The following is a 15,502-nucleotide window of genomic DNA, read 5'->3' on the forward strand; positions in this document are numbered from 1 at the left end:
GTATCATTGTTTGGGATGAAATGAACTTAAATAAAATAAAGGGGAGAAAAAACAGACTGGGAGTCATATACCGAGCAGCAGGTCATATCAGTCAGACAACTCAGAACAGAGGTAAAGCAGACTGCAGTGATCAGAGTCAGACAGACAGGAGGGAAGGTCAAACACACAACACAAATATTTGGAGAAAGATAAAGTGAACCAGAATGCATACCATAGATAAATGTAGGGCAGTTGAGTGAAATGTTAGAGAATGTTAGAGATATTTTCCTGGGAGCTCCTGAGCTCTCATGTCTTGTAGATTCTTCTGGATCGTTGGTGGGGAGTAACCCTAGTTTTACCTGCTCTTTGTAAAATGTCTTGAGATATTTGTTATGAATTGGCGCTTTTCAAAGGAAGATTGATTGATTGATTGATTGATTAATTGATTAATTGATGATAAAAAGTGATAATGGAAATGGAAAGAAAGTGATTAGTTTGTTTTAAAAAATGTGTATTTACTATATCTCAGTGTAAACTTTTGAAGTTGAGCAAATGGAATATGATACAGTGGAAATAATGAGTTGAAAAAAAACAAAGATAAGAAAAGTTATGTGCAAAACCAACATTACCAGCCAGTACATTAGCTGGCCAGGAGTTGGCCATGTTTCAGTCTCCCAGCTCAGTGCTGCTCAATCATTTGTGTTGTAGCGCCACCATGTGGAAAAAAAAAGATCTCTGCGCACCCTTTGTACCGTCAATTATTTCATGAAGTCTTAGTAGAAACAATGGGGTTCCTCACTGCTGTCTGTGTCAGGACCCTAAATAGAATATTCCAATTTTGAATTGGATTTTGATGATACTTCTGTTGTGAATAAGGGTGTGACTTGTCTTGATTTAAGGTTTGCAGCAAAAGTGAAAAACAAGACAGTCAGGAAACTTTGAGGTGTTAGGTTTGTGTAAGCAAAGGCCAAAAAAAATGACACTAATGTGGAAGTGCATAAGCACCGGAAGTGACATACACACTCATTCAAAAAAGATTGTTTCTTACAACAGGAATGAACATGTTTACAGTCTGGATAATAAAGAAAAACACCTGACAACAGTACATAATGAAAAGCTATAAACACTGTGGAACAATGTATATCCTGGACTTAAAGCTGGAGCATAACTTTAAGACACGATGACAACATTTGGGTTTCACACCATAGACTGTATAAAGAGCAGATGCGTTTGTTGCGTCCATTATTATTTACAGTCTACGCTTCACACCCTGAGCGTGACATCACAGCCACATGGCCTGTGTAGGAATATATGTCTATACTGCATTTTCTTTCTGAATATTGTGGGCATGCACTTCAGGCATAGGTGCCCTTTTTAAGAGCTGGCTTGTTTTATTTTGAAAGGAAAAAGACTGAAGTAATTGACTGACGTTAAGAGAAAATACTGAGATTTATTTTTTTAAACATAAGAAAAGTTTTATTGGTTTAATGATTTTTTTAATTATGTGTTCCCTCGAGATTTAGAGTTAAAAATATTTGTCTGTTTCACATTGAAAGAAGGACCCACATTGTGTCTTATAGCACTTTTTTTTTTCCAAAAATATAAAGTGCGTTACAAATAAAATATATTATTATTATTAATATTATATTTGTTTAATGCACGTCTCAAAAACTGCACATTTACACAAACAGTAGAGCACATTGTTAACAACACACTTCAGTACAGCTCCATATTACGCTACATTGCCCTTGGTACTAAGCTGTATTCTTACTTACTCTTATTCGTGTAAATATTTATTGTACTAATTGCTTGATATCTTACTTACATTCTTATTCTATTTTATTCATATTTTATATAGCTATATTTCTACTGTTATATTGGGTTTAGAGCAACTGTAACGACCGAATTGTTCTCTGAGATTAATAAAGTATTTCTGATTCTGATTCATATTACAGCACTGAGCTTCATTGGGTCAATACCGTTTCAGGCAGAAGAACTCACTAAGCACTCCATCTTGTGGCGAAAGTGGGTAATAACACCTAATTGGCTAAAAACAGTTTTTTTCTTATTTTATCTCTGTCTTTGGAGCATAATGAATATTCTTACTTAACAAAACATGAAGCATTAAACATCAAAGTAAATAAATTATTTACTCTAAAAAATGAAATCACATGTTTAACAACAACATCAATACAAATGATGTAGAAAGGGGGTTCAATGTTTTATAAAGCCATGAAATCCCTCCCCTCACATGTCCTTAAAAACACACATTTTTTGAATTCCGGAAAGATACTTTGAACTCAGTAATCAGTAAGTATGTGTAGACAGTATTCAGTGAGATGTTTCAGTTCATTTTGTGTGATTCTTGTTTTCCCAACATAATTGGTGAACTCGTGAAAAAACTGCTGTGTTGCAAAATATCATAACCCATTGAAAAAACATGACTTATGATCATCATGACAGATAATGTTGCACCATACCCTGAAAACAACACAAAAGGAGGGGGGAAATTGCGGTCAAAAGTGCAGCCAAGTGATGAAACATGAAAACTGGGACGCTTGTTCAGCTCTATACAAGCTCAAGTCCATTTACCGTTTAGTTCAGTAGGTAGAATAGGTGCCCTATAGAGAACATAAGGTCAACAGTCACTGGTTTGACTCCTAATCAGAAGCCAATTTGTGCATGCTATCCCTTCTTCCCCATATTTATTGTCTCTAATTAGTTTTCCTGTCTTATAAAGACAGACAATGCTGGGGAAAAGTCATTCTAGAGGGCGCTGTTGGCCTAGCAGCTAGTTTATGTACTGTACCAAGGCTATGGTCCTCTAAGCCGGCCTACTGATTAGTTATTACACCATGCACCATATTATTACATTTTCATGCATAAAAACATCAACCCTGACATTTGTTAATAGCCATTGTATTATGTAATTCACCATAAAATGCTGCAGATTATTACAAAACGTAATGGTTATTACACAAGGAAGTGAAAATGTGTCACATTTTGTCCATTGATTTCATATTGTCTTCTTACAGGCTCCTTAACACAATACAAAGTCAGAGGAGAGCCATGCATTGTTTCTCCCTGTGGTGTGGGTGTGGCTTATTGTGAGGAAATATCTTAATCAGAAACGGGTGCAGTTTATCAGCGAGTGATGATAACTTACTACAATGGTATGCAGAAAACACCACAGGAATGAAGGATTTGTTTAAAAAAAAAAAAAAAAAAAGTATGTTCATGGAGCTTAACCTTCAAGTAGAAGATAATATATACTTCATTAATTCTGCGAGGGGAAATCCAATTTCTACACTCTGTTGTTGAACATGCTACACACACACACAGGCTGAAATACGCACACACAAAAAATGAATGGGGAGATGTCAGAGTAAAGGGGGGCTGCCCACAGCGAGCTATATGGGCTATGAGTTTCAACGTTTGAAAGAAAGCTTCATCCCTTGATGGAGCAGGCAAGGACAACTCACATAGAAAAGAATACTTACAACCCCCCTGCTGTTTGTAACAGCTCCAGGCTGTCTCCACACATGTACATGAAGTGTGCCTGTATCTGCAGACATCGAGCGACTCCCAGCCTTGGACTGATTTAACCCTGACCTCAGCTCCTGCAGCCACATGGACGATGTCTCCTTGGAACTTAACCCCAAGTTGCTCCCACTGCTTCGTCGGCGGCGTATGAATGTGTCTGATTAGATTAGTTATGACTGATGGACACTTTACATAGCAGCCTCTGCCATCAGTGTGCTATGGGTGGGAATGGGTAGGTGTTACCAGCGGTGAGTAGTCAGAAGACTAGAAAAGAGCTACACATGCACAAGTCAATTTACCTGTCAACCCTTTGCATGCGTTTTGTGAATGAAAGAGGCATTCCATGTGTGACGATACAGGAGAGCAACATAACTGGGACTTTTCACAATACATCACTCCTAAGCCAGGAGTTCTGAATCCTTTTAATTAGCATTTACAGCTGACAGAGTTGTTTCTTTATTCATCAATCCGGTTCCTAAGAATCACAACAACTGACTAATTTCACTGGTTTCATGATCAAATTCATTTATTTTAACATTCAAATAAAGTTTCATAAAGATTTCCAAGATTTCGGCCTCTTAAGAGGATGTTTTTTCTTGTCACTGTAACTTTTGCTAAAATGTTGATAAAGTGCTCATGATGGATTAACGCTGGGTCTTTGTAATATAACAATGAGTTATGTCTTTTACCTGCTTTTTGTAAAGCGTCTCAAGATAATTGTTATGAATTGGCGCTATACAAATAAAGATTGATTGAGTGATTGGTAGATTGATTATCAGCACTGATTCGGTTGTAGGCATGAGGCCATAATAAGAGGTTCTATTATTTAGGTTGTTCAGGTTGTTTAGGAGGACATGAGAGAGACATTGACTTGATAACCAAACAAACTGAGGGCAAAGCTTTCTTTTGGTCAAAGGCAGCTGTTGCATGTCGACAGAGGCTGAGAAAGAGACAAAGCATCTGCTCTAAACCCTCCTTCCTTCCTTCCTCACTCTTCTTTTCTGTGTTTTTTTTCCCACACCCACCTCTCATGTGTTTCTTCTCTGCTGTGTTTTTGTTTTTCTCCCTGCTGGGTTGGACTTTTGCTCCGAGCTCCTCCTCCACAGAGCCATTAAGCTTTGCTTTCCTCTATCTCAGACGTCAGTATTTCTCTTTATCTCCTCCCCCCCCCACCCCCCCCCCCCACCCTTCCACACTTGTTTGGAGGAGCAAGACTTTCTGGCAGACGCTGTGTGTGTGTTCTGTGTTAGAGGAGAAAAAGAATGACCTGAGGAGGGAGAGACGGGACAACGACCTCAGAAATAAAGCAAGGCCTGCTGCGGAGTGGGACAGAAACTGAGGGGAAATCAAGACTTTTTTCATTTCCAAAGAAGAATTACTGGACTTCAACTGCAAAAGTGAGATTCTTCTACTCTGTATGAAATGTCTTTTAAGCAAAAGGTCAAATAGTAACTGTTTGTTGATGTAGTAATATGAATGCTTAACAAATGAATCACATAACATCCAGGCATGTTGGCAACAGGTGCTTTTTGTAAATTTGGTGCTCGCTCACACACTAATGACTGCACTTGCAAAGAGATTCCACTTAGTATCCTACATGTCCTAACAGATAAATGCACTTGCAACTGTAGGACAATCCGTTCCCAGACATCAGACCTTAGATGCCCTGTACTTCCTCTCTGAGGACCGATAGCTTTAAACATCAACAAAGACAAATAAATGGCAGCTAATCTGTGTTCGACTTCATCAAACTTCAGCCAAGCATCGTGCTGGTTTTTGAACAGAAGGCTTCAAACTGAATCCTGAATTTGAGCTGATGTATTATCCTGGCAAATAATGATACTGCTGCATCTTTGAATGTCTCATTTTACTTTATAACTCTCAGTCAGATTTGTTTGTATGGTTAAGGTAATGTCATATCCTTTGATCTACCAGAAGGTCCTTGCTTTATTTCAAAATAAAAGCCTAATTTTGTAAATACGAAATGATGGAATTTCAAACATGCGATTAAAAATGTAATGAATCGTGATTCAATTTTTAATCGTTTGAAAGCCCTAGTAACATCACTTGTTAAAGTAAACTCTGTAGTATAGGTCAACATTGTTAGTAATGAATGCTTATGCTATGTGAGATTACAGTAAATCTTTGCTCAGTAATGACTTGTCATTTAATGTTTCACACATGTTTATGTCTACAATCCACCTTAGTGGAAACCTCTAGGGCTGACAAATGAAGTGCCAAAAACTACAGCACCTCTTAAGACCACTTGAGGCTTGCTCCAAAGGGGTTAACCACCGTTTCAAAATGTAAGGAACTTTACAACAACAAATTAAATGTTTACAGCTCAGTGAAAAGCTGAGCTTTAGCTGATGTCCCCATTCCTGAAAACTGGTCGGGGCATGTATTTTAAGGAAACTCAATTACATGTCTGTGCTAATTATGTCTGTATAAAGCTGGCTATCTAATGGACAGAAATGGGGACTTGGACTCTCAGACTTGGACTCGGGTAGGTCTTACATCACAACCAATTGTGGCTTGCCCCTCAAAGACTTAAGACTTGACTCTGTGTTATGGGACTCATACCCAACTTCTTTTTCTTCGTATTTTTGTTGCATTAACACTGAACAGCTGAAGGGAATGCCCTCCTATTATATGTAAGGTTCCACATCTGGTGCGTGAGCAGCCACTCTCCACAGTTGATAACTGTTTAGCTTAGCTACATCAGCCAGGCCTATCTAACCCAACCTTTGTGGGAGGTTGACTTTTAGATTGGGGTTCGCTGAATTGTTTTGCTGAATTGTGAAAAGATGAGTGTTTGCTTGCCAGATCGGCTTTGGCTTTCATTATTGTATGCCTGATAATGTTTGCAGTATTTTCCAGTTACCCTGAGTAACATAAGTCGCTATCTATTGTAGCCAGCCCGTCTTTATTCAGAAAAAAATGACATAGCCCAGCAGCAACATTAGCATAGAACAAGTTAACCCTCATGGTTTGAGGTAGGCTTTGCAACACTCAAAACTGTAAGACCCAGGCCCGGATCCGAGTACGCTTGACCCCAAAGTCCTTGTAATTGGATCCGTGTGTACTCGTACAGTACCCTTGTACTGTGCCCGAGTCTGCTTGAAGAGCTGGATTTGGGCACGATTCATGTTCACCCACTCATGGGCACCCCTGCTCTAACAAGGAAGTGGACCACTATATGACGTAATTCTAAACTTCTAGACTTGACATGGACTTGTAAAAAGTGTCAAGCCCATCGCTGCTGATGGACATCACTTCAGCTACTTTGCACATTTGCCTTTATTTCATGTAAACTATTCTTTAGAATACAACAGTGTTTTTTGCAGAATTGATACAGTATTAAAAACATGATGTCGTCTTACCAATGTATATCAGTACTTTTTACACCACATTTTGGTGAGACAGGATGCAATGACCGTCTTAACTCTCAAGGTGGGGCTTTTTGTGTCATACCAACACTGCAAACGGCAAATGTATCTAAATTATTATATGAATGGACTTCTGTTCTTTGAAGAAAAATGCATGAATCATATCAAGCTACAGTCTTGATAAAGAAATCATTTACGCCCCAATGCATCCATTAGTTTCCGAACAGATTTTCTCCTGCTGGAAGCCTGACTGTCAATCTTCCCTTCATAAGAAGTTCAGCTGAGGATTTCTCAGATTGAAGTAACTTCATGCACAGGAACAATCTCCTAAAGTCTTCAGAAGCTGTTTATCAATCAGCATTCATGTCTCTACTGTCCAGTTGATCCGTGGGAAAAAGTCTGTAAAGGGGTTAAGGGCTGGAAAACTGCAGACTGTTGTTGGTCACTAAGGAATCTCATGCTTTACAAAAACAAATGTTTTTGGTGTGACCTCTTGTTATCTCATCCTGATGTAAGTCTGAGGGGACCTCATATTCTGACATACACATTTATTGCTGTGTGCTCAATGTTGTTGCTGTAGTTCACAAACTTTGAAAGATCATTTATTTTGACTGTATCATAAAAATACAGGGTGCTAATTTACAATCTTTGTAGTTGTAAATACAGTATTTTGAGAGAAGAGGACCCTCTGCAGCTACTCTGTATCTTTCCAAGTTTTCTCCCCCTTCCCTTCCGTGCCGGAGGGTACAGGTTTGTCAAAATTGTCTTATGCAAGCTTCCCAGCACATGCACACACAAATATAATAAAAATTACCTAAGCTGAAATACACGCAAGCATGTGAAGGCTTGCAGTGACAGATAAGGCATGACTCCAAACCTGCACAGGTATCCAGAAACCTGGAAGATCATATCTTCCCCTTCTCTCGTTCTATTTTTTCAAGACAAAAGTATCCATCCTACCCTAAGTCAGACGAGGATTAAGTAACATTTTACACATTTTGGAGGCAATTTTAGTTGATGACCCTTAAGTTCTAAAAAAGTGAAAGAGTTTACATTGTTTTGGCACAGTTAAAGGATTGTATCAAAGGATGTGACTTTCACATAAAATGAACTGGATTGATTATTTAGACATCAGGATGTGGTTTGTGGTTGTATTTATTTCAGGAGTAGCATGTCAGAAAGTGGCTTGTAGTTAGGTGTGCAGTTAGTCTTAAAGCTACAAGAAGGGAACTGTTATTGGTCCTTGTTTGTGTCAGTTGAGGTTGATGTTAGTGTGTTTGTTTCTTAACTGTTATAGCATGTTATAACAAGAATGGAAGTAGAGTGTTTTAATTGTAATTTAAATGGTTTCATATGGACACAAAGATCAGGATTATCCTTCTTTCTTCCACTGACTGTTCATCTCTATTTACAGATTCCACAAAGAAATGTGAAATCTGTACACAGGTGTTGGGATATTCGGCTTGTGAAGTGTTCTGCTTTCCATTTGTAGTACATTTGTAGTCCGAGCTGTATTGACCAATTACGTATCAGCAGGCTTTAGCGTATATAGACGCAAGGATCCGTGAGGACAACGATAAACAGGCAGAACATTAACAGGCCAATGACATACACATACGCAGATATCTGCATTAAATGTGTAGTTAACAATCAAATATAGATCAAACATTTAAACATGAGCCATACATCTGCTGAACTCTGTGGTGCAAAGGCCAATCAGCGTTTAGTTTACCTGAATAACTGATACGGAACAGAAATGGTCGAACCATCCTCCATTCAACAAACATTTTAGAAGCTATTTTCTTCTCCTCTTGGCCGTAGCCCCGAACAGTGTTGCCAGATCTCGTGAGAGAAACAAGCAACCAGCTCTATGGAAACAAGCCCAAAACAAGCGACCTGGCTCCTCAACTAAAGAAAATGAAGCCCAACAAGTGACCACATAGTGTAAAAGAGTATGTAAAAGAGAGGCCACTTGATAACAGTATATCAAGTGGCCTCTCTTTTACATACATATATACATACATTGATTTTTGTTTGTCTTGTCTACTTTTGATTACAAACAGTGAAATCGATGTCCGTAAGCCTCATGGATTTTGTTGAAGTTTTTTTCGTGCTTTTCGGTGCCAGCATCTTCAATCAGCATGCTGTATTGAATCTGCATGGTGATCACGTATTTAACACTTACAAAATCGGCAGAATGCCTTCGAGTCATCTCCCACCTGAGGTTGGATCCAGTCTCTTTCTCCCACTCTTCATTATATTTTTTTCAATTTCCCCCCCCTTATTCCCGGGCATTGTCACTCTGTCGCTCTGTCAGATGTAGTTGTGTGTGTGTGTGTGTGTGTGTGTGTGTGTGTGTGTGTGTGTGTGTGGGGGGGAGGTGTCAGATCGGACAGGCGGGCTAACCAAGGAAACGGAGTTGTGGACGGATCCTGGAAAAGGACAAACTAACTGTCGCGATTGTGATTTGCTTTATTGTGGAGAGTTGGGAGTGAATCAGTAGGGGTTAATACAGGGAGAAAAGCAAGCCCAAAGTCGCTTATAACAAGCGGACCTGGCAACACTGGCCCCGAATCAACTTTGGACTGCATACCTGAATGAAGATACATTTTAGAAATAGGTTGAAACACTTAGGGTGTTGTTGGGGAGGAGGGTTGGCGGTAGTTTTGGTGCATAAGAGAGACAACTACTCTGAAAGTCACAAAATAAACCATAAGTGTCTTAGTATATGAATTTTATTACAATATAATTTTAAAATTGAGCTCGACACACAGATGCTACTCATGAGGGTTTCGGCATTTGTTTGTGTGAGACGAAGCTCCTTGGCAGTTGATCATAAGGGGGTAAGAAGGCGGATCACGTTTAAAATGTTGATCAGCTGAGATGGATACAAGCAGTCTGTCATGAGCAATGGTTGGTTGAACATTGGGCAGGCATGCTGTCTTTGACTCCTATACATTGCAGATGGTGTATGTGTTGTGATTGAAAAGGTGAAGTTCAAAGACGTTTGGGTTCATAGTGGGAATTTAAATCTGCAGTTAATCTGATGTGTTCGCTCCCCTGATTCTAATCTCCTTTTAAAACGCACAGAACCTACTGCCTGTCATCATTCGTACTTGGCTGAACCACATGAAACGTCATTCTTTGAAGTGAAACATCATTATGAGCACACAAGCAAAATCGACAAACTACCCAAATCTTTCAGTTTGGTGTAAACTTATAGGTCAGAATGGAATATGAACATATATACACGTTTTTATGTTATTAACTAAGCAAAAGAAAATCATTGGAATATTCTGTATCAGTTATATTCACATACTGGCCATTTTACTCCAATTAATAATCTAATGATTCTTTAATGTCATGCAGCTGTGTTTCAGTTTGCATGCTCATATATTTAGGGAATCTGACAAAACATAATCATTCCATCGCTTTTGGGTTGATTAAAAAAAAAAGAGTGAGTTTCCTCAGGCAATGGAGCTCAACAGGAACTATCCCATGCATTATCTCCATTGCTATATTTAATTACTAGTCCTAATATCATAACCATTCACTGTAGACTGACCACAAGCTTCCAGTTGGCACCCGCCTGCCCAACAGAAAGCAACCAACTCCGCGTCCGTGGTTAAATGCCAACCAGAGGTTTCACCTGTCATTGGCTCGGGTAAAAACACCCAACCTAGAAACATCTGAGTCAACCAAAGAAAAAAATCTAAATACAGACAGAGGACAGGGTCTCTGCAGACACTGTCACCACTACACATGTGTGGATCCATAAGTGATAATTGAGCAGCATTACTTTTGTATAAGTCTATAAATTAGTTTTTTTTAGGAAAAAGCTACAGACTCTATCTCTATACAAGACATTTATAAGACATTTGCTTTATTCAGACAACAGGGGATGTTTAGCAACTTCCTGGACCAGTTGTAACCATTAGCTAGGAAGTGACCAAATGTTATATTACCATTGGATAGTTTTAGATGATAGAACAGGCGTAGCATTACTGATTAACTAACTTATTAGTAAAATTCCTTATGTGTGTGTGTAAGCATACCTGGCAAATAAAGCTGATTCTGATTCTGGTTTCCGAAGAAGTTTCCAAAGTGAGCTGCATCTTTAATGCAAATGGATCAATTTTTCAACCCCACTTAATCCAGATATTTTCGAGCCAGCCCCCACGGTAAAAAGTCTACAGGAAGTGGTTGTGAACTGATTTGTGAATACTATTCAGAAAAATGGGCAAGCGAGTGGGCAGGTTGCTGAAGTTTATATCCTTTGACCACTGCTTGACCAGTTTGTGTTTCGTGCATGTAATGAAACTGCTTTATACCATGATTTTCACTCTTTCTTTTCTTCTGTAATTATGTCCAGTAACACGTAGCACAGAAATGAAGGGATCAGCTTGCTGCATCATTTGCATCATTTGCTGTTTGCTAGCATGTTGCAACCATTACGCTCATTGATTCCTTTACATCATTTGACAAATACATGATTCTGTGGAATCATATATGTTTTGAACGTCTAAGGTCCTTCTCTGAGAGCACCGAGTTCCATTTGTGGAGTGGTGGTAGCGCAAGATCCGGTACATCGTGTCTTGTTTTCTGCTGATGCTAACTTGCACTGAAGGGGCCAGCTGAATAGGTTGGACATCTTACTAAGATGCATCTTGGGCACATTCCCATGGAATTTTTCTTGTCCTATCTGACTGTGGCCTGCCACTGTGTGTTATCTCTTCTGTAATAAAAATAAGACTCAGCAATAAGTAATGTATATTAAGGACTGTTATTGTGTATTTTAGATGACTAAAGCCTCTGTGTGGGTCCTGCTGCTCCTCTGTTCATGTCCTCTTGACTTCTCACGCCCCCCTTATGATGAGAGAAAAGCTCCGGATCCTAGCTGGGACAGAGTGCACCCAAAGGACCACCAACAAGATGCAAGGTACCCTTTTAATCCTTACCAACTATGTCATTCATTTGAAGTATTAAGTATAGAAATCAGAATGCAGAAGGAATGTTTTTATTGTCAGCTTTGTCTATAGTATAAACTAAAAAACAAAAAATAAGGGAGCCTGTATTTGACCCTGTTGAATGCCTGGGTTTAGTTGTACTGTATGTAAAGGCGCAGGGAGGTGAGGGAGTGTCGACGCTGCTGTGACCCGGGAGAGGAGCCCCCCCATCAGTACTCCAGTCAACAGTACAAAGTTGTACCACAGATCAACATCACTCTGCTCAAAGGTGAGATCAAGCAAAATATGATAACATGTTTTTATGTTTTTATTCAATACACAATAAGACCAGAAAGGTTACACTGTCACTGAAAATCAACCGATCATTGGAGCATTACTTTTAGTATCCACACATCTCTCAGGCATACATTTTAAAATATACAACCACAGGACAGTAACAAGACACCGTTTCATCTCAAACTTTGATAGGATTGTATAAGAAATCAAACAATATGTGTATCTGTTTGACACCATGGCAACACAAAGAGAAGCCCTTGACACCCATTATGGGGGTTATTTCTTGTGTCTAAATTCCCAAAAAACATTGGGATCATTATGATTGTCGACATTGTCGTCACAAGTTCACGAACATACCTGCACTGGGCCATTGAACTTCTGTTACAGTTTCATTGATTCATAAAGAGTTTTAGTTGTTTTGGTTGGCTGAATCTTGAATCACACAGGGGAAAAGTATGTGTTTGTAGTCTTTGTAAATCTTGCACATGACTATGATTGTTATTCCTAGGCGAGAAAGGTGATATCGGAGAACGAGGACACTACGGTAAATCAGGCAGAGCTGGTCAGATGGGTCCTCCAGGTCCTGGTGGCGTGAAGGGCAGCAAAGGCAGCGTGGGCCTCCCGGGTGAACCGTGCAAGTCTTACTTTGCCGCCTTCTCTGTTGCTCGTAAGAAGGGTCTACAATCCAACGACTACTACCAGACTCTGGTTTTTGACAGAGAGCTCGTTAACCTCTATGGTCACTTCAACATGTTCACTGGTAAGTTCTACTGCTACGTGCCTGGCATTTACTACTTCAGCCTGAACGTGCATACGTGGAACCAGAAGGAGACGTACCTGCACGTGATGCACAATGAGCAGGAGGTGGTGATCCTCTACGCCCAGCCCAGTGACCGCTCCATCATGCAGAGTCAGAGTCTGATGCTGGAGCTGGAGAGTGGCGATCAGGTCTGGGTCAGACTCTTTAAAGGCGAGAGGGAGAATGCCATCTTCAGTGATGAGTTTGATTCTTACATTACCTTTAATGGACACCTGATTAAGTCCAAGAGTGAATTGTAGTGATGAGAGGGGACAAGTTGGAGATGGCACCTCAAAAGCATGTAAATATGGACAAAAATGGTCTCAAAGAATGTGTTATGAAACGATATGTCTTGTAGACATTTTAGAACAGAAACAAATAAAATTGGAATTAAAGGCATAGGTCATTTTTTTATAAGAGTGGTTGTATGAGGTTATTGTCAATAGCAACTGCCAATTTCCACATAGACAGTAGACCCCACACCCTGCCCCAGCGTATTTGAAACGGAGCAGAGAATACTGGCTCTGTTGGCACATTCCATGAGCATTACTAGAGTGGCAGCGAACTGCGACGTACAACAATACAAAAGAATTATAGTTTAAAAAGTATATTGTAAATGTTGATATTACTGCATACCAGATTGAGATGACTTTAAACAACACTTTTGAAGGAGGCGTATAAAACAGCAGCGTTCAGTAGGGAACAAGATGGCGATTGCTGCAGACTGAAGGTGCCATGAAGGAGCTGCTGGTACCCCTTGATCTAGAAAGGTCCTGAAGTACTGTTATTACTAAGTCCCACTCGTAGCTCTCTGGGTTCATGGATATGAGTTCACAGTTAACACTTCCCTCCTGTCCTCCAGTCTACACAGAAGTTTCCCCCTCTCTGTTTTAAACCTGCTGAGTCTCCATCTGCAGTTTTTACTCTGGTCCATGAAGTATCCTCTAGGATCCATAGTAAAAGTGCGTGTCGTAGTTGCTGTAAAAATTTCTAAGTTTGGTTGTATTTGTTGTCTCTTTCGGAGCCCGCAGCTGATCACTTTAGGCGGAGCACAATATTGCCAAACTAAGTGGCTTACTGACAGAAAAGTACGGTGCTGAGAATTTTCTCTTACTATGTACACTTGGCCTGACATTGTTTTTTAGTGTTTTCTTAAAATTAGCATAATTGTGGTATGAATTACCAGGGATGTATTAGCGAGCTTCACTGCCAGTTCTCTAGACGGGTTCTAAATAAAGTGGCGAGCTGGTCGGCATCTGCTGTAGCGAAAATACCTACTGATGACAAATACCTCATACAACCCTACTTCAGATAAAACCTGAACTATCCCTTTAATGCAATAATCTTTTTTGTTTTAAACAAATCTCTTCTGTAATGGCCATATACAGGTTATTTAACAGAATTTCTGGCATTTTTAGGTCCAGTCAAGACTGATCCATTTTGGATTTTCTCCCTTTATATGTGTTTATGTTCTTCTGTTGTTTGGAGGTTTACTGACAATCAGATGCTATGCAGAACAACACAGCGTGACAGATGCTGTCTGGTTTTTTGTTTTTTCCTGAAGATCATTACTTTTTCTGTCCTACTTATGTAATTATGTTTTGTTTGCCTTAATGTGTTATCACAACTATTTTTGACATCTATATTACCCTCCTAACCTTGTCACTGTAAATGTAAACAACAAGGGGCGGATAGCTACAAGGTGGTAATTCAAGACTCTTAAAGGAAGAATGTGCTACTTAGATGTGCGCACCAGCAGAAAGAAAAACAGACTCCTCTTTGGACACACTGAATCCTCCGCTCTCCTCCAGCGGCACACCTCAAACCCCTCTCCACTCGCGTTTGCACAAAGGAGTTATCAAACTGGATCACACCATAATTAAGTGCTAGGCTGCTGCATTGTTTTGTTAGCAGGCTAATTGTAGCGATCTTTAGTTAGCTCGTAGCTTCACATTGCATGTAAATATACACAGAATGATCATGATCTGAAAACGTGTCAACATGTTATTTTCAAGCCACAGATTTTTCACACTGTATCGTTTGCCCACAGAGATACATGCAAACAATATAAAAAGCGATGACCATTGCCAACATCAGTTTGTGTAGTTGTGTTTATTTTGAAATTAGAAAGTGTCTTTGGAGCAGCCACAGTCAGGCAGGAGTTAACTAGTCTTTGTTTTAATTTAGGGATATTTACTGCAAACTCAGACCAATAAGAAAGTATTTTCCTTCACACATCACACAATGAATTCTGCTTGTAAATTTCCCTGTGAACACTGACCAACTATTGTAACAAAATGGTCCATGATTGGTACCAGAGCAGACAAACTACGGGCGTGAAAACGATCTAAGACTTCTGTTGACTTCAATAGCACATCAATGAGAAGATTTACTGCACACAAGAGGGCACATCAAAGCATTTAGAAATGTTGCTTAAGGGGTAATAAGCCTGTCATCATTTGAAGCTGATGCCCATTGAATAATCAAGGCTTAAGAGTTCATGATGTTGACCAATTGTACACTTTATTCTGCTCTCTTACTTGTTCTTC

General features: G+C 39.5%; 1 protein-coding gene across 1 annotated transcript; it reads left to right on the forward strand.

Annotated features, from left to right (window-relative positions):
• The first annotated feature begins 4,714 nt into the window (after positions 1-4,714).
• Positions 4,715-15,049, forward strand: LOC132955609 (complement C1q tumor necrosis factor-related protein 1-like). Its single transcript, XM_061028520.1, has 4 exons — positions 4,715-4,919; positions 11,711-11,850; positions 12,031-12,146; positions 12,663-15,049. Exons 2-4 carry the CDS (start codon positions 11,711-11,713, stop codon positions 13,211-13,213), a joined length of 807 nt encoding a protein of 268 aa, XP_060884503.1. The 5' UTR covers positions 4,715-4,919; the 3' UTR covers positions 13,214-15,049.
• The last annotated feature ends 453 nt before the right edge of the window (positions 15,050-15,502 follow it).

This window comes from Labrus mixtus, chromosome 21 (assembly GCF_963584025.1).
Source record: "Labrus mixtus chromosome 21, fLabMix1.1, whole genome shotgun sequence".
Classification (NCBI taxonomy): Eukaryota; Metazoa; Chordata; class Actinopteri; order Labriformes; family Labridae; genus Labrus; species Labrus mixtus.